Raw genomic sequence first — 21,828 nt, 5'->3', positions numbered from 1 at the left:
CTATAGTCCCCCCGGTTTCACCAGTAGGAGACTAATAAGAAGTATAGCATGTAGCTGTTTTGCCTTCTAGGATCAGTGGTGCTAAGTGCTTAAAGTGTTGATAGCATGTAGGTGACTGAGGAAATAATTAAAAACAGGTCCAAAGAAAGGTCACTATTTAGTTGGAGAGGTGCAATGTTTCTATCAATAACGATTTGAGGCAGGTGATAGTACCATATGTGAGCGATTCAGATATTTTCAATAAAATCATTTATTTCAGGGATTAACTTGATTTATATAAAAAAAATCATTGAAGATGAATTCGTGGTGGTTCAATGAATTAATAATAGGTATCCACTACATCAGCTGACATTATATGATGTAATTATGAATAGTTTCATTTGATCGAAATACTCTACGTTTATATCAAAGTCACTTATAACAACATAAAAATGTCTATTATTATAATAGTACCATAGTAATATCTGTCGAGAAACCGATAGATACATAGTTTTCTGCCTTGGCCCACATCTGAATGGTGACGTTATCCTTGTCAGTGCTGAAGGTCGCGCCTATGGTACAGTCCGGTCCACTACAGTAGATAGGGTACAGCAGGCATCCTAACGTCACACCACACGCATCGTGGTCAACGCTGATTGGTTCAACCAGGATCTGACGTCAGAAAAAATAAACATAAAATACCGACGTGCAAACAAAGCCCTCATTCTAAAATTCTAAAAACGAAAGCTAGACCCCCAAAAAAAGTATATGGAGAATACGACCAGGTGTTTCGGAAAGTCTAGCCTTTTTCTACTCACAGACGACACCCGCTATGCAAATTTAGATCAAATAAATATTTTTTGCTTTTTTATGTATGAAATACTTGTCCATGTTTCTCTAATATTGACTTTGATTGATTTTGTGTTTATAATATGGTTAAGGAGTGGTTACTTGGTATACATGCAATATACCAATATTTTGACCTTTATTTCGATGAATAAATTAGCGAAATATAGAATCTTGAATATTATTTAATCATTCTTAATATATACGAAACAGTAAACTGTTGATAACACAATAAACTGAACGCGTTCCCCTATATTCAAAAATATGCAAGTATTTAGAGCTTAACAATTATTACATATAAGGGTTTATAAAGAAAAAAATATTAAAAAATAGTATAAAAGTATGCCGAGAAAAAACACCGCACAGCTAGTTCGGCCTTTTTGGACTCATCAGTGATTCTAGGAGCCAAACATAAGATTATATAATTTAATTTTGTATGAAACACGCATTTTCATTGGCTGAAATAATTTTGTTATACCTTCATAACAAAATGTTTGACGTTGCGAAATGTAACGTCATTTTTGATTGGCTGATGACGTTGCGTAATAATTCATCACAGAAAAGAGTTCGCCAAAGAAAGTGAAATATCTTGGTGTGTATAAGACGAAATTAAATTATAAGAATTAACAATACTTGCTATTACGTCATTTAATGTTTTCGTAACAGCAAGGTGTATGTGAGTGCGTATAGAAAACTTAATATAGACACAAACTACACACGGACAGAAATGATAAGGTGAAGTTCCAATCTATTCCAATTGGGGCAGCAGTTATGTTGTTAGTCCCTTCATCGTCCCCTTATAGGAAGTTGATAATCCCTTTATTCGTCATTGGCTTCTCTTTTAGACGCCTCCTTTGAATAAATTGTGTATATGTCTTTGATAGTGTTACATACTACTCATTACTGACTAAGCCATTATAATTACTTACCATATCGTTGGTCGATTGTTGAATTTGGCGGTCGGACGGTAGGTCTGTGGTGACATTCCACCAAAATACTTTGAATGATTCCAGAAATGTTGCTCTAACAGAAAAAAAAACAACATCGGACAAGGCATCATTTAATCGAGTAATAAAGCTCAGGGTATGAATCATGTGAAGTTTTAAAGTTAGTAGTTAAATATAACAAATTGCATACATAAATTCAAAGTGTCACCCAGTTTCATTCCAAGGTGACAATCAACGTTTATGTGTACGAGGGAAAAGCAGAAAAATAAACAGGATGATATTAGATTTTAAAATGGACAGCATTAAAAACTGTGATCAAAAATGAATACTAACCTCTCTATACTTAATTATATTCATATCTATTTTATTCAAATTGGGATGATGCATCAAAATATGATTTTATTTTGATAAATTGATTTTAAGCTCTCAGTTTTGTACCATACAAGAACACTGATATACATATCCATATCTAAAAAGTCCATACCTTAAAAAATGAAGGAATAGGAAACAAAATTCCTTTAAAAGATCCGTAGAAATGTGTTATATCTCTCTGTTATCTCATCGCTTACCTAAACGTCACGTTTCCTATTTCTGTATCAGGAGCTTCCCATGTCAGTTGGATTCTACTCACTGGATTGTTGTTTTTGTGTGTGACGTAGTTCTATAAACCGACAATTAAGTTGTACATACACATGTACATATGTATATCACATGAATACACCAAATTATACCATAAAAAACAAATAATTTGGAATTCAAGATCGAACGAAATTACGACACACATATCAGACGAGTTTGTAACATAGCAGAGGTGAACTTCAAAGCTAACGGATACCTATTATTCCTGTGACAATGGTAAACATATGTCTTTATTCCGCCTTTCTGTTTCAGTAAAATAAGAAACTATGATCACCAACATGTAATGTTTAATTCAAATTGGGGTCTTAAATTTGGCAAGTATTGTGGTATTCGCGGATTTAATTATGTCTCCGACAAGGAGGTAATTCAACACCTGAATTGTGGTCAAGACTTGTATTTTAATAATATGACCAGAGAGTATGTTTGGCCATAAGTGTTGTCGCTGATACCAAGAACAATACGATAGTTATCCAATACTCATATTCTTACCCCCATTCCTCCAATGAAGTTGCCAGCCATGATCTTATCCTCCGGGAAGTTACCGAAACTGCCCAGTACTCCCTCCGTGTCTCCAGCCTGTCTGTGTACTACCAGGATGATGCCGATAAAGTCTCTTCCATCAGTAGCATACAGACTTACTGTAATAAAAACATGTATCAGTAGTGACGTCCTGTAATACATAGTTTGTATGTTAATGATACATAGACTATAATGAATATCTGATCTTAAATAGATAAAATTTCATTGCATATAATATAATATTTTGTGAATTGAGTCTTACAAGTTTATTATTATTAATTTTGCTAGCTTTGGTAAGAGCAGTTGTTACAATTTTGACACGATTTTCATTAAAACTCATTAATGAATCAATTTTAAGATACTTTTTATGACAAAGCTAAGAAAAAATATCCTTTCGACCGGTTATAAAGTCAAAATGTGGAGGAAAAAAATCAAACGGAGGTAGACATTTTGCGTCTTTTTTTTTCAATTCATGACGTCACAATCGATTTCTGACTGGGGCAGCCAATGAAAAATGATCCAGGGTATATTACACAAGCGATATATGTAAAATGCTGCATGGATGAAGTAACTGGTTAACATGTTGTTTCTGTAATGCTAGCAATTCATTTTTATCTACAGACTAACTGTTATTGTTATTGATAATGTCAATAAATGCCCGTATATATCGCTGACGGCGATAATGGAGGTAGAAGGCAATAACCCACACAAATATTATAAATGTGATATGTCTTATATATGTACTTCAACTGGCATTCATGGAAATATTGTTCAAAACTACAAATATCAGAACAAAATAGTAAATGTCATTCAAATCATAATCATTTTTAAAACTACTTTTATTGTAACTTTATTTCCTCTCTCGCTTTTTCCTTTTTATAGGATAGACAGTAGTGACATAAAGTGCTTAGAAGGTTATACTTCTGACCGGTCTGACGAATCACTGGACAAAGACAATTTTCGTGTGATACACATACACTCAAACAATTTTACAATACTACACACGAACTCAGATGCTGGCGACTTGAGGAAGTTAACTTTCCCTCATGTGTGGACAACCGTCAGCGTATCATATGACCTTCAAACAACCTTGATGTGTCCGCCGTACATCCTTATAAGTATGACTAAGTACTGGCGTTATGGGGCGTGGCTATATCCCATATGTTTTATCACGTCATGTAACGGGAAATAAGAGAAAATTCCACTGATCAGCATAATTAACCACGAAAACTGAACATTTGATCTGATAAACAGTTAAACACTTGAACCCATACATTTAAGTGGAACATTTATCCGACACATGGATTTATGGCAGAAAATATCCTATAAGTATCATGTGTTCCTAGCCTTTGTTCGACCATGCACATTTAATCAATATTAATGTTTCTTTGATCTTGGTTTACGCTTTGGAAATAAGATGTCCAAATTCTTACGCTTATTATTAACCTTTTTAATTTTACGAACATACATGTAAACATTACATATATTTAAAAAAAAAAAAACAAGATGTTTTTCTCCGGGTACTCCGGCTTTCCTTCACCTCCAAAACCTGGCACGTCCTTAAATGACCCTGGCGTTTGATAGGATAAACAAAAACAAACCAAACAAACCAAATTTCACACAACTTGAATGACTGAAAAAGTGTCACGTGATGCACAATTCACACGATATCGTAAGGGTATAAATATATATTGTTGTTTTTTTTATCGGCATATGTTAAACCTTTCGCCTACATCTTTAATTATGTTCAAATATTATTTTAGATTAAAATATCACCCTAACCTAATTCATTGGAGCCATTCTACATTTAATATTATATTCTCCTGGTGTTACTAACGTTCATTTCAGTGGAATTCTCACGATCAACTGAGTTTTAAAAAATCGGCTGTTTTTTTGCTTACCGTTCACCTGATCTGAAGGACTGAAGGACGGCTGTTCCACTTGTATAACGAAGGGTGACTGCGTTGTTTGTTGATTGGCATTTTGATGTTTTGGAAACATTGTAAGGACCGTTCCTACTGGCGCTCCTTGTGAGTAACTTTCGGCTGAAAGACCAAGAGAGCCATAAACATCAGAGTTTATCATCACATTTTGATTAGAAAAGAAGATTTTTAGGGAAATAATTGTTTAAATTGGTTCAAATTGGCACTAATATGAAAACAAAAGGTATCGTTGAAATCCTATTTTTAAAACAGAGGATTTTGTCTGCATGTTTATTTGAGTTCACTTTACAGTTGACAATTCACGCGGGGATTTATTTTCGCTATATTCGCGCTCCTTGAATACAGCGTGAAAATATCAACTCAACGAATATCGATATATATACAAATATATAGAGGTGTTTGGTAATGTGAAGTGGTCGTGCGAAATTTTATATCCGCGAAGTACTTCCGACTAGAACAACCGCAAAATTTTAGCCCCATGAAATTTTACAACTATACAGGATCAATTTTGAAACAAATATAATGGATTAATATTTCATGACTATGATTTTATATTCTTTTTTAACCTCGGAAACATGCTTGCCTTTGTCATTGTTTTTCCTGTATACAGAGATGACTAACAGAAAGGCACAGTTTTAACCATCAAGGTAATAGTGTGAAATCAGGTAATTCGTGACGTCAATATAGTGTTGTTGTATTGTATCGTTTTTATGGAATTTCAATATAGTACCAAGCAGTTGCCTCTGTTATATAGCAAAATACGGTATTGAGGTAGAGAAAGTAATGATGCTTTGACATTTCACTTACCAGTTCCGGAGAACGACAAAAGTACAACCACTAATATCATCATGTTGATAGCTTTTCCTTGGCGAAAGACTATAAAGGGGAAAGATTTCCACAAAATGAGCACTTACTAATTTCAATTATAATAATTATTAAAGATATACATAGATTCACATTCTGTATGCGTGAATCGAAGCCGACAAAAATGCATTGAAGAACACTCAATGTATAGAAAAAATATCTAAAATATAACACAATCAAATCAAAAATAATAAGACTGAAGGTTACAACGAAATAAAGAGACGGAGCATGGCAGTTTATTTTGGGTGAAATTGATTTAAATACTTATCCGATGTGAATTTAAAAGATAGCAAGCTCACACTTTACAAGGATGGCAATAAGATAAAATATGTATTTTTTGGCTGTGTATAGAAATAGTTTACAGTCTATTCGTTCTTAATTACTATTTGTCGAAGATGTAGTAGCTGTCAAGGACAAGAACAGGAAACTTTTCTTTGACATTTTATCATAAACTACTGAATCCAGCAATAAATCAATTACAGAAAACTCATCATTTAACACGAATACATTTCAAAATTTTATTTTACGCGCATTTGCAAAACATTTTTTATTACATTAAATATATTCATTTGGATATACAGTTAATAAGACATATGAACAATATATGTTGAGTAAATATATAAACACTTCGAGTTCGGATTAATGTAATAATAGATAATGAGATAAATTCAATTGTTTGAAGACATTTAGACAAGATCTGTTTATATCAACCATCAACTCATATCCATTAGTTAAATGACGACTATAATACAGAGATAAAAAAAATACTTCATTGGCTTAAGCTCATTTGTTAAATTCTAGTTTGGTGTTTATGTTTAATCGGAAGCCTTTCAATACGATAACGATAGAGCAATATTATTAATAATCGAAGTAACCCAGCATATTTACATGTGAATTTTAAATTACTACATAACATACCTTTGTTTCAGCTTTGAATGTCAGACCAACTCAAGGGTCAGATGAACATATATACTGAACAAACCGAAATCTCAGAAAAATGTTCATTTCACTGAATCATCAACAATAGATTGACAGGTAAAATTACTGGCCTTTGCCTGTCAGACAATCCCGTGTATACAAGTCACGTGATGTCTGGTTGAAGCCCCTGTCAATCATTGGATATACTTTCAATGACACTGTTTTAACCTTCGACATGTGTAAGTTTTGAAGTGAAATAATAATTTGACCATTAAATAGTGTTTCCTTACTATCCGTAATATAGGTAGACTGTTGATGAAAAGATTTAAACATGGGGTTTGCGAGTTGATGAAGATCAAAGGAAGGTGCGTGATTGTCTAATTTTAAAATGTTATATTTCCTTGTGTGATAAAAAGCTCGATGAGTTCAATTAGGAAAGCGGTTGTTTTTCTGAAGCAAAAGACGGTTACCCCTCCGAAACCTCTGGTCTTGTTTTCGAGTATTTCAGTCCATTTAGAGATATAAAGATACACAGTATAGATGTGGATAGTAATCGTATAGGTTTCATTACAACTAGCTCGACAAGTAAAAGGTAACAATGGATAACAAAACCTTTGTTATTGCTAAGAGATAGCATAAGGTATTTGTTCAATATACAAACCATTTAGAGACCGTGATAACAATTACCACTAAAACGGTATAATTACTTTATAAATGATTGTCTAAGGGTTTCGTACAGTTAAAAATAATAGTACGCATTACATTTGCAACATAGCTGTACATCACCAGCTGTTTAGTACACTGTTTGTCTCCATATAGTTATGTTACAGATATAAATCAATAAAGTCATAAATTGTAGAATTTTTACATGGACAAATAAATTTAGTGACTTACAACATCTATGGCGGCATTGAAATTTAACATAAACACATATCAAGTTGACCATGCTTTAAACAAGCCTGTGCTTATTAACCTAATGGCCCCCTATACAGAAACACTTAATACAAAGGGACATGCTAGAGACTGCTAAAAGCATCAGGTGATGATAACATAAATGGCGGTCCAGTGGGTTCATGAGTAATAACTCGTGACTATAAAAGAAAGGATGCCGAGGTTGTGCGGTGATTCCCTATCCTTGCTCTGCACTACAATGGATATAACAACCTTGGTGATTTTGATTTCCATCCCGGAGCTTGTTCATTCTTTAGGTAAGGTATACGAAATCGGAAATTGTAGCTTTGTAAGTACAGTTGAAAATAAATTTATAGAGTTTCTGTTAGTCTTAATGTCAGTAAAACTATCTGGAGAAACTGACAGCAAAAGCATAGACATTGAAACGAGGAAGTAGAACTAATTGTTAGGAAATCTCATGTACATTTTGTAACTGTGTAAGAAAAAGTGCAAATGTTTGCTTTAGGACAGTTACCAAAAAATCACGATATCGTATGATTTTTAGCTTTATCGGGGGGTAATAATAAAAAAAACCTTGTTTATTTCTCTCTCGAATATGTACAAGACATTCACTTAAGATTTGACTTCTATTGAAAAAGTATGTTATTTGATTACAGTTAGATGCCACATATCGTCTTTGTTAAAGAAACATAGAACAAAACTGCTATCCGAGAGACACCAAAATGTATTAAGTTATGGAGAGGACAGACATTGAAATTTCCAATTGTTTACTTCTTTGCTTTATTGTTTGCTCCAAACCAATTTTTCGTCTATCTAGGACTCGACAGTGATGCTAGGGGCATCAAATGTTGTTACCTAGGACTCGACAGTGATGCTAGGGGCATCAAATGTTGTTACCTAGGAGGTGATTAGGGAGACTCGAAATAGGTCGAATGTATTGTCCAAATCTAAATGGGGAGATGCAGGAAAATGAATATTAACCTAGTCTATATAATTTTTTATTTGTAGTAAGATGTTGTATACAGACCAAACACGTCATTTCTTAATTCTGATCAATATATGCCATCACTTTAAAAACGAACAGGTTTGCCAAACCAGCACCAGGTGGCCTGTGAACATTCCCTGAACAATGCCATACACCTTAGGTGTCCTTGTGGTAAAGTCCTATACATCCAAGCGGCTAACTACGGACGTCTGGACAAGGAAACGTGCGGTTATCATGACAACGAACAATGCCGGGCAACACGAGCTGTAGACATTGTCAAAAACCATTGTAACGGACAACAAAAATGTGACGTCAGAGCTCATAATGGAGTGTTTGGTGATCCCTGCCGAGGCGTTCCGAAATATCTGGAAGTAATCTACGACTGTGTGAGTCCAGGTAAGAAATATGGATTCATCTGCATCATTTTATCAATGTTAGGTGTAGTATAGAATATGTAGTTTACCTCTTTAATGAATACGTTATTTAATACCTTGAAGTGTGATGTGAAGCAGTATTGTCTTCACAAAGTGAACCATGTATACTGAAATGAGTTTAAAGACGGATGCTATCTAACAGACGCTATCTCTTACTGCGCTCATTAGGGACGGTAATGGTTTGCGATTTTCTGTCTATTTTTTGTTATACCCTCATCAACCATTTTGGTAATAATAGCTTCAACATAAATGGAGGGGAAAACGGGACGTAAATCTATAAAGATATATACTGCTATTGACCAGGTCATGATTTTCTTCAGTTGTTAACAGCAGCATGTTTCGAGATTTGCTTGACAAAGGTCTATCAAAATCGAGAAATATCGAAGAAAGAATGTATTTCAAGTATGTCTGCGATAGAGTATCCTTTTTAGAGGATCTAAAATCCCGAGTTATTAGCAAGACTTAGCTGGCATGGCATAATTCTATTTATTACATTTTTACCAGTGAAATATCAAAAATTATTCATTCTATAAAAGTGATATTTTTCAGTGAAAAATATCACTTTTGCTGATTTGACCAATCAAATTAAAGATTAGAAAATACCAAAATAATTGACCAATCAGAAAGCCCGACATATATATCAGCACCTGAACAGGGGAAACTACTTTTTTTTGGTTACATTAGGCCAAGTTAGCATACGGGGTAGGTTTTTCGTTGATAAAAAATGTAATAAACAGAATATCTAACAGTGTCTTCAGTAATACCAAATATATTTCACGAGTGCGGCTAATATTTTGATATTTTTCACTCGTGCTGCGCACTCGTGAAAAATATCAAAATATTAGCCCCACTCGTGAAATATATTTGGTATTACTGAAGACACTGTTAGATATCCTCTATATAGTCATATGTGTATTATTTGTATGGTGTTCACCATTCTCTAATCAGTCAGGATTATTAAGTCATGACCACTTGACATGTCAATAGGGGGTCAAAGGTCAAACAACGAGCTGTTTAACAGGGGATATGATTTGGACGTGATTTGAAAAAATATAATGTCATGTGTTGTGTGTTTCTAATGAGAAAAGGGAAAATATATTAAAATCAAAGTAATCAGAATTGCACCCGTAAGTTTATATATATATGGCAGGGTTGAGGTCGGCGATCGTGTGTGAGAATCAGAAGTCAACTATCCGCTGTCTACCAGGACACAAACTGGCCCTGGCAGGGGTCGACTATGGCCGCCATGATGAGATCACTTGCCCTAGTCCTGCAATGAACAATTTGTAAGTTTAATATATTGAATTATTTTATATTCTATCCTATTATACATATCATATATTTTATTCTTTTCACATTTAATTTTATTTTGTTAAAAATCAGTAATTTTAAATTAAAGTTGGTTTGCGAGGCTTCTTAAAATATCAATATGAAATGTAGATTTACCACATGCCAATAAGCGAATAATCTCATTGACTGGTAAGTTTGCTTTAAATTTGTTAACCAAGTCGATGAATTAAACCATGTACCAGAGCAGTATGTGAACCTTCATTAGAATTATAATGTAATTATATTTTCGAATTACAAATAACAAATGCCGATGTTACCTTTCATTGTCAGAAGTTCATACTCCATAAACTTTCATACGAATATAAACATTCTTAGTATGACCAAGCACCAAACAACTCGAATATTCCTCAAGTGTGATGTGTTGATATAAATTCGTTTTTATTTTAATTTGTCTCAGGACGTGTTACAGCAATGTAGCTATGAAGAAACTACTCCATTGTAATGGAAAGGAATCTTGTAATCTGATTTCAAAAAATTCTGTGTTCGGCAATCCTTGTTTCGGTACATACAAGTACATGGAAGTCAGATATAGATGTGGTGAGTATATTGATGTTCGGAACTCCTTTCTTTTGTGCAAAATTCTTTTCAAAACAGTAAGCATATACAAAATTTTGAACTACACTTGTATGTATAAGCTTTTGGTCTGTATTACATGATTTGAGTAACCATAGCCTTTTTTTCATTTTAAACTATACGCGAATGTATCTTGTATTTTTTTGTATTTTTTTTTTGTATTTTTATTTTTTATTTTTGCATGTTTCGTTGTTTGTTTGATGTTGTTTGTTTGATGTTGTTTGTTTGTTGTTGTCTTTGTCAATTTTACTCAAACCGTGTTTTTGCCCTGATGATCTACAATATTGATGGACCGTTTAGAATTGGTAACTAACTAAACAAATGCATGGTAGGCAGATGTGGTGTGGTTCGGAACTCCTTGCACTAGTACATACCAACACATAGAAGTCAAAAGAGTACAATGTATAAATCGAGACTGATGATGTTCTTGTTTAGATTCATACAAAAGAACACATACATAAGCCTGATGTAGTGTTTTACAGTCATTTTCTGAAGACTAATAGAGCCGTCTTCTCGGATGCAACATATCCTATTGAAAATTGACGTCCTTTATATGTAGGTTTTGCCTTTATATTATGAGGAGTGATTTTAGTCGTCTAATGCCCTGTCTTGTTGAATCTGATACGTGATACACAGTACTTGTTTCTTTTGACCCGATAACATTGTGTCCTATAATGCAGTATATGTTATTCTGCACATTGATGCTCTAGCATGCACAACCTTCTATATGCCTCTTAGGAAATTTTGCACATTACATGGTTAAAATCGGCCTGTTTTCATTCTTTTCCTTACATTTTTGCAATGTGTCTTTTCAGAAATTTTGATAAATTGACGTCTTTTTTTCACAGCAGAAAATTGCCTTCGGGGTATTATTCTTTTCAATGCAATTTGATAAGATCAAAGTACAAAATGTTTGATGAATTTGAACATTTTTGATAGAAAAACTCTATCCGTTGCTTCAAGGAGGTAGAATTTCGAGTTGGCAATGACAAACCTATAGACTCCAGAAAATGTCCACAGGCTCAATGGTTATATGCTTATATATAAATTTTTTTAGCTTTTTGCTTTTTTGTCATTAGTGGTTTTCGCGTGTAATTTTCGCGTGCTGAAGTCATGTATTGATTTCTGCTGTTGCAGTCAGCTTTCCCTCAATGCGATGTTCACGACAAAATTACTACAATTCCTGTTGATTTATGTGATCATCTTTTTTTCAAATTTCTTTGCTCAGAAAAGACAAAGATCATTGTATGTGAAAGTCACAACTCAAAGTACAAGGAATGCGAGTTTGGTGGGTCATTTGATACGATTACGCTGATACAACAGAAGTCGCAGGCAAACTGCGTACGCGGCGTGAGGTTTGGCATCAACGGCAACAGAGTGTGGGTGGACCAGGCGTGCCAGGGGACATTCCGTCTTTCCAGGACAGTTTGTGACGTAAGTTGCAATTAATGTCGAGAACAACATTTCCTTGACAATATCAATGTATAAGGACAACGGATTGATTTTTTCATTGGTCGAATTTTATCATGTCAAGTACAGTGTGAGGTGTAACTCATTCTGAAAGGTCTCCATAAATTTCTCCGTGGTTTCATTTTTACATGGCGTTGTCATCGATAAAGCGAAAGACGCTTAGTCTTCAGGAACACCTAATCCATCTGTCCTTGTATTTGTCAAGGGTCTCCATGAAAATCCAGATTCTGTTCATACAGCATTTGTATTTTGAAATAGTTTTATTGCTTCGGAGTTAGAATTACGGTTTCATTTTCCTGTCTACATTCTCTTGTAGATAATTAGCCAAGTGAAATATCTCCAAGTATCAAAGGATAACGAATGGATATTTTGGTCCTACAGATATGTAGTACTAGAATATGGTTGTATTTGTCTTACCTTTTGTTTTCAGGACGAATGAATACCACCGACACATCCAGGGATATGCTTTCCTCCATCGACCTGTTGTAAACTACATTTTGTACTATGTGATAGTTTGGCTTACCAAACTGATAGAAGTTACATGTACATATGAAGCTGTGATATCACATAGTCGGAAGTACCGGCCTATACCAAGTGTGTTTACAGATTAATGAAAATAAAATTATATACGTTTATATTGATCAACTGCTGTGTTTTCATTGCCTCGTAGGTTAAACGTTTTAATTAATTTACTCTTCCTACTATGTTGATACAGATCCGGTTGATATTTCTTAGAGAGAGAACAAAAACAGAAAGGAGGAGTGCCAATTTGAGCCCTCTGGTGACGATCACCGATATGTTCTACTTTTTGTATATACATACATGTACCTTGGGGTTAGGTGGTCATGATGTGACATGAAATTAAGGTTTAGAGTTATGAGGGGGTAAAGGCGAGGGTCAGTTTCGGGATATGACCAATTTTCACAATTATGATGCATTTGATATGTTAAAAAATAAAACCCAATGGAAAGAAATGACTATAATCAAAAAGTAGGTCATATCATGACCACTTAATCTTAAGGTATTTATTCACACACACACAAAAGAGAACAATTATCAGGGAGAGATAGACAGATAGAAGAGAGTTATCTAGAGACAGACATACATGTAGATAGACAGATAGTCGTACAAAACAGGCATTAAGAGAATAGATAGGTAGACAGCTATGATAGAACGAAGACATATAAAAACAGGACACATCCGGGCGCTTTCTGGTCCATAGACGATCAAGAGGTTCACCAACAAGTGACGGTTGTTTATCATGGTTATCTAAAAAGATGGCAATGGTTTTCATCTATGAATGTTTAAACTAGCTCAAGAGATTTAGTCGTTCAAGACACCATGCATTTCGACAAGTATTTCGGAAACCGAGCTAATGTGCTGAGCAGTGTGTGTATTTCACGTTTGTCAGTGTGTTTACAAGAAATATGTTATCAGTTATTCTACCATGTTTGCTATGCAACGCCAGTTTTGATTGGTTTAAAACCATGTATTACTTTCCAATAATACACGCTCGTGCCAATAATACACGCTCGTGAGTCACGGCTGTTACAATTTTATATATATCCAATATTCACACATTTCATATAAGGTTACTATAGCCGAGTGGGCTAATGGGTTAGTCTTTTATTACATTTTTATCGCGACGCGAGTTCGAATCCTACGGAATCCTACGGAGCCTCGGACTCGGATATTTTGCAATTTTAATTAATAACTCAGGCCTGCGGCCTTCGTTATTAATTTAATTGCAAAATATCCTCGTCCTCGTTGTATATCCTGCAACAATACACGAGTCATCGTTAATTATTTCTTAAATGAACACGAGACATGTGTTCCAAAATAGAATTTTACCTTTTTTGTGTTTGGGATATAAATTCGTAATAAAAGTAAGTGAAATAATACAAAAAATAGTGTTTATTTGTTGCTTGGGTTCTTTTTTTTTTCTTTCTCTTTTTGTTTGTTTGTTTGTTTGTTGGTTTTTTTTTTTTTGCAATTTTCGTACCTAATGACGCCAAACTAGCTACCAATGTACCAGGAAAAGAGAAGCTCGAGGCCTAGGCCTACGTTAGATCTCACGACCGTTTCATTCAAATGACTACGACTGGGGACAGAAATCCCGTGTTGTAAATTCAATCCTTACATTTCAAATTAACCAATGTGGAAAGTGTATGGTTGTTGCTAGTCATCTGTTAACGATATGCCTGCCTTTTTTGAAATAGTTTAAACTAATTATAGAATATTCAATATATCAAAATGCACAAAAAACAATACAGATAAATAACACATCTTTTCTATGCCATTTTAATAATTGTCCATTGCAAGAATCAATTTCATTAATCTACCATGTATTAAATTAAATTAGCGAGGTCTCGGGAGTTCTTTCAGATTGGCAGCATTTAGAATTTTACCCAATCGACTTCTTGTACGAATTGTAGTAGTTTCCTGAAAAGGAAATAAAAATACTGATTCACATGTAAATTAATAAAAAATTCTCGGGAGCAACATAAATCTAGTCTCCTGAGGCTCAATTCCTGATAAAAAGTGGAAATATTGATTTTGAGTACATTTGAGTTCGTTTATGAAAAGTATTAAAAACAAAGGTCAATATTCATGTTCGATATCACTGTTTGACTATTCTCCGGACAAATCCGTTTTTCTTGTTTAAGAATAGCCTTAATCAATGTCCTAAATAAATTTCTACTAAATAATTATTTTACTGAAAGTGGATTGTTTTGAATAACGCTGTAAGATACATTTAATTCTAATTAACAAACATGACAACACAGAACAGTCGTCTTCATGTGGGACTGACCTTAAAATGTGTTTAAACAAAATGGAAAATTAGTAATTCCTTTTCAGCCTTACGAATTTTAAATTCTGGAAGAGAATTTAATAACTGAATACGTTTCGATGTTTGGATATGGAGACCTTTTGGTAGAATAACAATAATAAGATATTGTTCTTAACTGCCTCCGCTATATCAGATGATGTTGACGTGGTCACGAAGTTTTGAACACAATAGGCAGCATCATATCTAAACTATATAGTTCGTTTTGGCAAAACGTTTTCAAAGTAACCTGCTGGTGTTTATAACATTTCACAGTGCATTAATTTTTTTGGTGTATTGGTTTATATTGTCCTATTAACAGTCAGGGTCATTTAAGGACGTGCCTGGTTTTTGAGGTGGAGAAAAGCTGGAATACCCGGAGAAAAACCATCAGGCAACTGCCCTACGAGTTTGAGTTCGAAACCCAGAGGTGGAGGGCTACTGATAAAGTGTCGGGACAACTTAACCACTCGGCCATCGCAGCCCTTAAAACGTATTGAAAAAGTTAACTTGATAAATCATGTAATATCCAAGTAAGTTATTATCAACACATTATTCATAAAATCTTACCTCCGCTGCCCATTCCGCCCATGCCGCCCATGCCACCCCAGCCGCCCATTCCTCCCATGCCGCCCCATGCCGCTCATACCGCTCATGCCGCCCATGCCGCCCATGCCGCCCATGCCGCTCATGCCACCCCAGCTGCCCATTCCTCCCATGCCGCCCATGCCGCTCATGCCGCCCATGCCGCTCATGCCGCTCATGCCGCTCATTCCGCCCATTCCGCCCATTCCGCCCATTCCGCCCATTCCGCTCATTCCCCATGGGGATCCGCCGCTGCTTCTGTACGTTCTATAGTAGTAGGATCCGCCTGAGGGCATGCCGCCCATGCCGCCGCCCATGCCGCCCATGCCGCCCATTCCGCTCATTCCACCCATGCCGCTCATTCCACCCCAGCCGCTCATTCCACCCATGCCGCTCATTCCACCCATGCCGCCCATGGAGTAGGTGCATACAGCCGTTCCGATAAAGCAGCTGAGCAATAAGGCAATGGTCTTCATCTAAAAAATACATATAAATGTACACAATTAATAAATGCTAATTAGAGAATATATATAATGCGTTAGTAGGATTTAGTTCTGTATTGTTATATACTGTGAGTGTGTTTTAATTAACATATTTTATTGTTTTATTGTTTACTGGATTGGGCAAATGATTATCTGAAAAATGTAGTGTGCTATAACAAAATATCAGTTGCAAATATGATTTTATTTGAAATAAATAATATATGTTTTGCTTGAATTTAAAGAAACTAACCATTTCTTGGACTATTCATTTATATATTCAAGATCATGGTTCATTACTCGTTCAATTCCATGACATGAGCAAGAACCAAAAATAAAAAAGTACCATCGGCATAAAGTCTTGATACACTTATCAAATTTTCTGGTATATCATTTATGTAAATAAAAAATAAAAAGGACCTAACACTGAACCTTGTGGCACACCTGCTTATATAAACTAAATAGGTAGTATATCTAGTAATCAGTTTTACATCATATTATAATTTTAAACATCGATATTTGATCTAACCATGAAGCTTTATTTACCATTGTATGGCACTGCCACTATATAACCCTACCAATTCAGTTGCGAGTTCACCAGCTTATGAACTGCCAACTGAAATTTGAATTTCAAAATTTCAAAAACAAAATCGCACGACAAATAAAAAATCGCAGATGGTAAATATAAGCATTGAACAGCTTTCAGTTGGCATTCATAGCGCGCTTCATGGAATTTGCCTCTGTCCAGTTGGCATTCATATTGACTATGAATATCAACTGAAAGCCGTTCAATGCTTAAATGACTCTGTATTGGCTGTACGACAAGCCAACTTTACATTTATTACAGATGTCACGCCGAACTTATGTTTCATAAAGTGATATACACTGTCCGAGTTATCATATAACAGCTGTATAACATCATATATCTTAATATATCATATAAGATACCTTCTATAAGAAAGACATCGTATATGCTTTATCAGATTAATCATGAAATATTTGAAAAATGTTATGTTATTTATAATATCTTACAAAGTACAATGTATACATAAATTCAAAATAAGATAACTTATAATTTATATCAGATATTATTTACGGCATTTTAGACATTGTTTGTAATTGGGGGAAATATACATCTTTAGTTAGTACACTGTTTATAAGATATGTGATACAATATAAAAAAAATTCTTTTGTTACCTGAGCTGTTTTATCTAATTTATATACAAGGTATCTTAAAAACATCAAATATCTTTCGTGAGATATTCTAACACTTGTATAATCAAAATCCCGTTCATATATGAGATATCGTACAATGTATATACTATATAGATATACGATTCTGATCTCTGGTACATTATCCAATAGGATAAACAAATCGAATACAATTGTAGACTAACAACTATAATAAGATACTGTATCTTTTTTTTTATTATTTTTTTTTCTGTATTTCTAGCATCATGTGATTGTATTTGGGTTCTCTGTGTCTTGATAAAATCGCAGATTGCCTCGAAAAAAACGAATTTTTCATTGTGCACACTGTTAGAATTATTTTGCTTTGTCCGATATTAGGTTTACGTGTATATACATAGAAAAGGTAAGCCCCAGCAATTGTTTTTAATTTGGCACTGGTTGATGATATGTACGACCTCATAAGTTTGTTTCAAAATTTGCAACAATTTACAAAAAAATCAAAATTTTGGGTTAATGACCTAACTTTCTAACTTTCCCATATTTGTTCATTATAGAAAACGTAAATGATTTTAGGATGATATTATAGTATTAAGTATAGATGTTTGAAGATTTGCCATCTTGATGTAAAGTTATTCAACGCTATGTCTATTTCAGCAAGGTGACTTTCGATGAAACGGCCTAGTTACAAATTTCCACGAATAATTGCATTAACTGATAAAAACTTACCTTGAATGAGAGGTGAAGTGCTACACAATGCCCGGGTCTAGAAGTCTCGTTCGAATGTCTGTTATGTCATTACGCGTCGTGATATATATAGGACAAGTGTACGTTTGTTTCACGTCAATTTCACTCGTTGACAGGTAACATTCATGTGTGGCAAATTAATTTATGTAAACAAAAACAATGTCGTCTTAACATTTGACAGAAACAACAATAAGCTATAAACATTACATGTATTTTTCGCAATAAAATTGATATAGTGTCCTAATAGTAGGAATGTATGCGATGTTTGTCCATGGACAAAAACAAGCATGCTGAACCACAGGGGCTTGGCACGATTTTCCAAATGATAGTCTATATACTATATACATATATATATAGACTATCATTTGGAAAATCGTGCCAAGCCCCTGTGTGCTGAACATTGACGGAAATGTTCTCTACACACAAAAAACTAGTAATTTCAAACTAGGTCATGGGATTGATTGGTTGTCTAAAGACTGCAGTTCAGACGGAAAGCAGTGACACAAAATGTCACCTTTGTCAAACATCAGATTAAAGTGGCTGGTTTTGCGTAACTATACTTTCTTCTAAAATTCTTAAATCTCACACCATTCATTTAGCATTACTCTGCAAGTGTGTATGTTCTCTTAACACACATAAAACAGACAATGTGTAAATGCGAGTACCCATTATATTTTCTTATTTTTTTATATATATATTTTGTTTAAATTTTAATTTTATTTTTTATTATTTTTTTTTTTTTTTTTTTTTTTCAAATCCTCATTTATCAAGAACAAGAGGGCTACACAACTAGTTAACAGTTTGCTTGGACCTGTAAGGCTGGTAAAGGTTGATCATTGGCCTTTATCTTGTCGGAAATGATATATTTCGCATTAGTATCATTTTGTACCGCTTTACTATATATACCGTCATTGTACATCGTTGAGGTCACTCTCACGGTATACCCAGCTACCACATTTCTTCTGATAAATACCCATGTGTCTTAATCTGTTTAGTGGGGTCTTATCGTCTATAATATTAAAAGTTTAAAATCTAGCGTCACCAGACGTTGTCTGTTCCTGTAGTTCAACATGATAGAAATGCTTCTTCAACATTCAAGCATATCATGCACATTTTCGCCTCTTAGGTATCAACACTTTAGACCTTAGTACAGTACTGATGGCGAGTCCTATAAGAACGCAACAGCTGTATGATGCGGGTTAATTAATTTATGATTCTACTGTAGCTTGCTCTCAAAGGAAAGGTACGAATAGTTTGTCTTTTGTACACTACTTTTACTGGTCCTGGAAAGCTGAAGTTATTTTACGCCAAATTCCAATCGCCATTGACCTAATTTCAATTTCAATGATCATTAACCTAATTTCAATCCACAATGACCTAATTCCAAGCCTCGTTGACCTAATTCCATACCACAATGACCTAATTCCAATCATTATTGACCTAATTTCGACCGTCATTGACCTAATTCCAATCATCATTGACCTAATTCCGATCATTTTTTTTTTTTTTTTCTTTTTTTTTCTTTTTTTTTTTTTTTTTTTCGTACTCAGAGTTGGCTCATATAGTCACATCTTTGGTAATTCCATCAATACAAATAATAAATAATAATACTTTTTTTTTAAATAGATAAACCTTGCGAGGTGCGTGTTAGTATTTATTAGTTCGTGACGTTAATTGTCTAAAATGTCTGTAACTGCATACGTGCTATATTTTTTCATCTGACATCGAAGTATCTGGTGTTATTTAGAGCACCGAGCCATTTCATCATCGTACAATAATTATTAATATTATTATTAATATTTCTTCTTTTTTTTTTCATTCATCATATTCTTTTTCTTTTAATATTTCTTGATTTAATTTACACTCTTAACTAGTATACTCTGCCGCTCTCTTTCATACACACATGTTTTATATATATAAACAACAGTAAAGTGTCACTTTCTTTTCTCTCTTTCAGGACATCTTCATGCGTTCTCTTTCACACTCACTCGGTTAAATTTACGTGTTGTTAATTTTGATAGTTTTGTTAGTAATAATTTTTATAATATTGAAATCTAGAAACAAACAAAAAAAAGAAAGGCGAACAAAGTTTTTTCCAGCGGTTGGGGAGCCCCCTACCAGCATGGATAACCTTTGGTTACATCAACATTGTGTCTCTTTTAAAACAAACAAAGGTTATATATATATGTATATACATATATACCTCTATAATAGACTGGTCAATCATATCAATAGCTCAGTCTCCGTGTTGGTCATATCAACTCTTACCACATCCTCCGAGCAATCGATATCATTGACCAGTCTTGTTCAATGTTTGACTCTTAATCGTCAAATATGTTAATTAATTTAATTGACCTTTATATTGTCAATAAAATATTTAATTATTCCCTTCTTTTTTATAATTGTTGTCTGTCCAACTAATAATAATTCTTCTTTGAAAATTCTTAAAATATTGATTGATTTCTTTTTTTGATCACTTCGATGATAAGTTTTGAATATTGTATAGCCTATTAGTGTAAAAGTTATATTCAATTCTTTACAGTTAGTATGCTGATTTTTGTACCCCATGATAAGGTAATGTAATTTTCTAGGATTTATTGTATATCCATAACCTTGGAATAAATGTTCAATTTGCTGCCAAAATTCATTCAAGTATTTGCATTCTATGAAATAGTGTAAATAATTTTCTTGTATTTTACATACATGACACATTTCGTCTTCTTCTATTTTCCATCTATAAAGATGCCATTTTGCCGGGATAATATTATGAAATAGTTTCCATCTGAATATTTTTTGTTTGTTGTCTGCTAAACATTTAAATATAAAAATCATAAGATCAATGTAAGTTTGTGTATGTGCTATATCAAATGTATTTCTCCACAATTGCCTACAATGTGTTTGCTCAAATTTGTGAGAAACAAGTATGTCATATACACTCTTATTTGTAAGTTGTTCAACTGCAACATATTTTGAGTTTCTTTTATCATAAATCTGAATCTGCGCTGTTGTTTTAACTTTTGTATGTTTTGATATCTGTGACTTAATTGTCCGCTTCCATTCGAATGGTATAGCTTTTTTCAATTGCGTTATTTCACTAATCCAGTTTCGTTTATTTTTCAGTTTATGTAGTATATTTATTTCATCTATTTCATTATTTTCATTTAGGATATCATCTATAAATATCAGCCCGCTCGCAATGAAATTATCTATCAATAGACATTTCCCTTTAATTTTAATATTTCTATTCCTAATTCCGATCATTATTGACCTAATTTCGATCGTCATTGGCCTTATTCCAATCATCATTGATCTAATTCCAATAGTTTTTTTTTACCTAATTCTAAACATCAATTACCTAAGTACAATCATCATTAACCTAGTTCTAGTGAATTACCTGACAAAGCCTTTGATTGTTCTTTGAACAATAAGACGATGCTTTATATGTTAACAAGATATATCTATTATGTAAGTGAAATACAAGACACTGTGAAATATTACACAAAAATATTAAGAAAGGCAGATGACGGAGTATTTTTCGTTTATATTGAAATATGTAGGTTAATTCAGATGGCATTAATTCTACACCTATACTACGTTATCTTGCCTCAATATGAAATTGAACG

The 21,828-nt window shown here is 33.8% G+C and overlaps 2 protein-coding genes across 2 annotated transcripts; one reads left to right on the top strand and one right to left on the bottom strand.

The window, feature by feature from the left end:
* The first annotated feature begins 7,764 nt into the window (after positions 1-7,764).
* Positions 7,765-13,014, top strand: LOC117339688 (L-rhamnose-binding lectin CSL2-like). The gene is made up of 6 exons (XM_033901404.1): positions 7,765-7,863; positions 8,652-8,948; positions 10,137-10,272; positions 10,734-10,873; positions 12,138-12,343; positions 12,810-13,014. Exons 1-6 carry the CDS (start codon positions 7,806-7,808, stop codon positions 12,816-12,818), a joined length of 846 nt encoding a protein of 281 aa, XP_033757295.1. The 5' UTR covers positions 7,765-7,805; the 3' UTR covers positions 12,819-13,014.
* Positions 13,015-14,664: 1,650 nt separating this feature from the next.
* Positions 14,665-18,355, bottom strand: LOC117340069 (PE-PGRS family protein PE_PGRS47-like). The gene is made up of 3 exons (XM_033901842.1): positions 18,188-18,355; positions 15,777-16,267; positions 14,665-14,821 (listed from the first exon to the last, which is right to left on the bottom strand). The coding sequence occupies exons 2-3, from the start codon at positions 16,265-16,267 to the stop codon at positions 14,776-14,778; spliced, it is 537 nt and encodes a 178-aa protein (XP_033757733.1). The 5' UTR covers positions 18,188-18,355; the 3' UTR covers positions 14,665-14,775.
* Between the last annotated feature and the right edge of the window lie 3,473 nt (positions 18,356-21,828).

Source organism: Pecten maximus, chromosome 12, assembly GCF_902652985.1.
Source record: "Pecten maximus chromosome 12, xPecMax1.1, whole genome shotgun sequence".
Lineage (NCBI taxonomy): Eukaryota > Metazoa > Mollusca > Bivalvia > Pectinida > Pectinidae > Pecten > Pecten maximus.
Note: the sequence above shows the minus strand (reverse complement) of the source record. Positions and strands in the feature narration are given on the sequence as shown.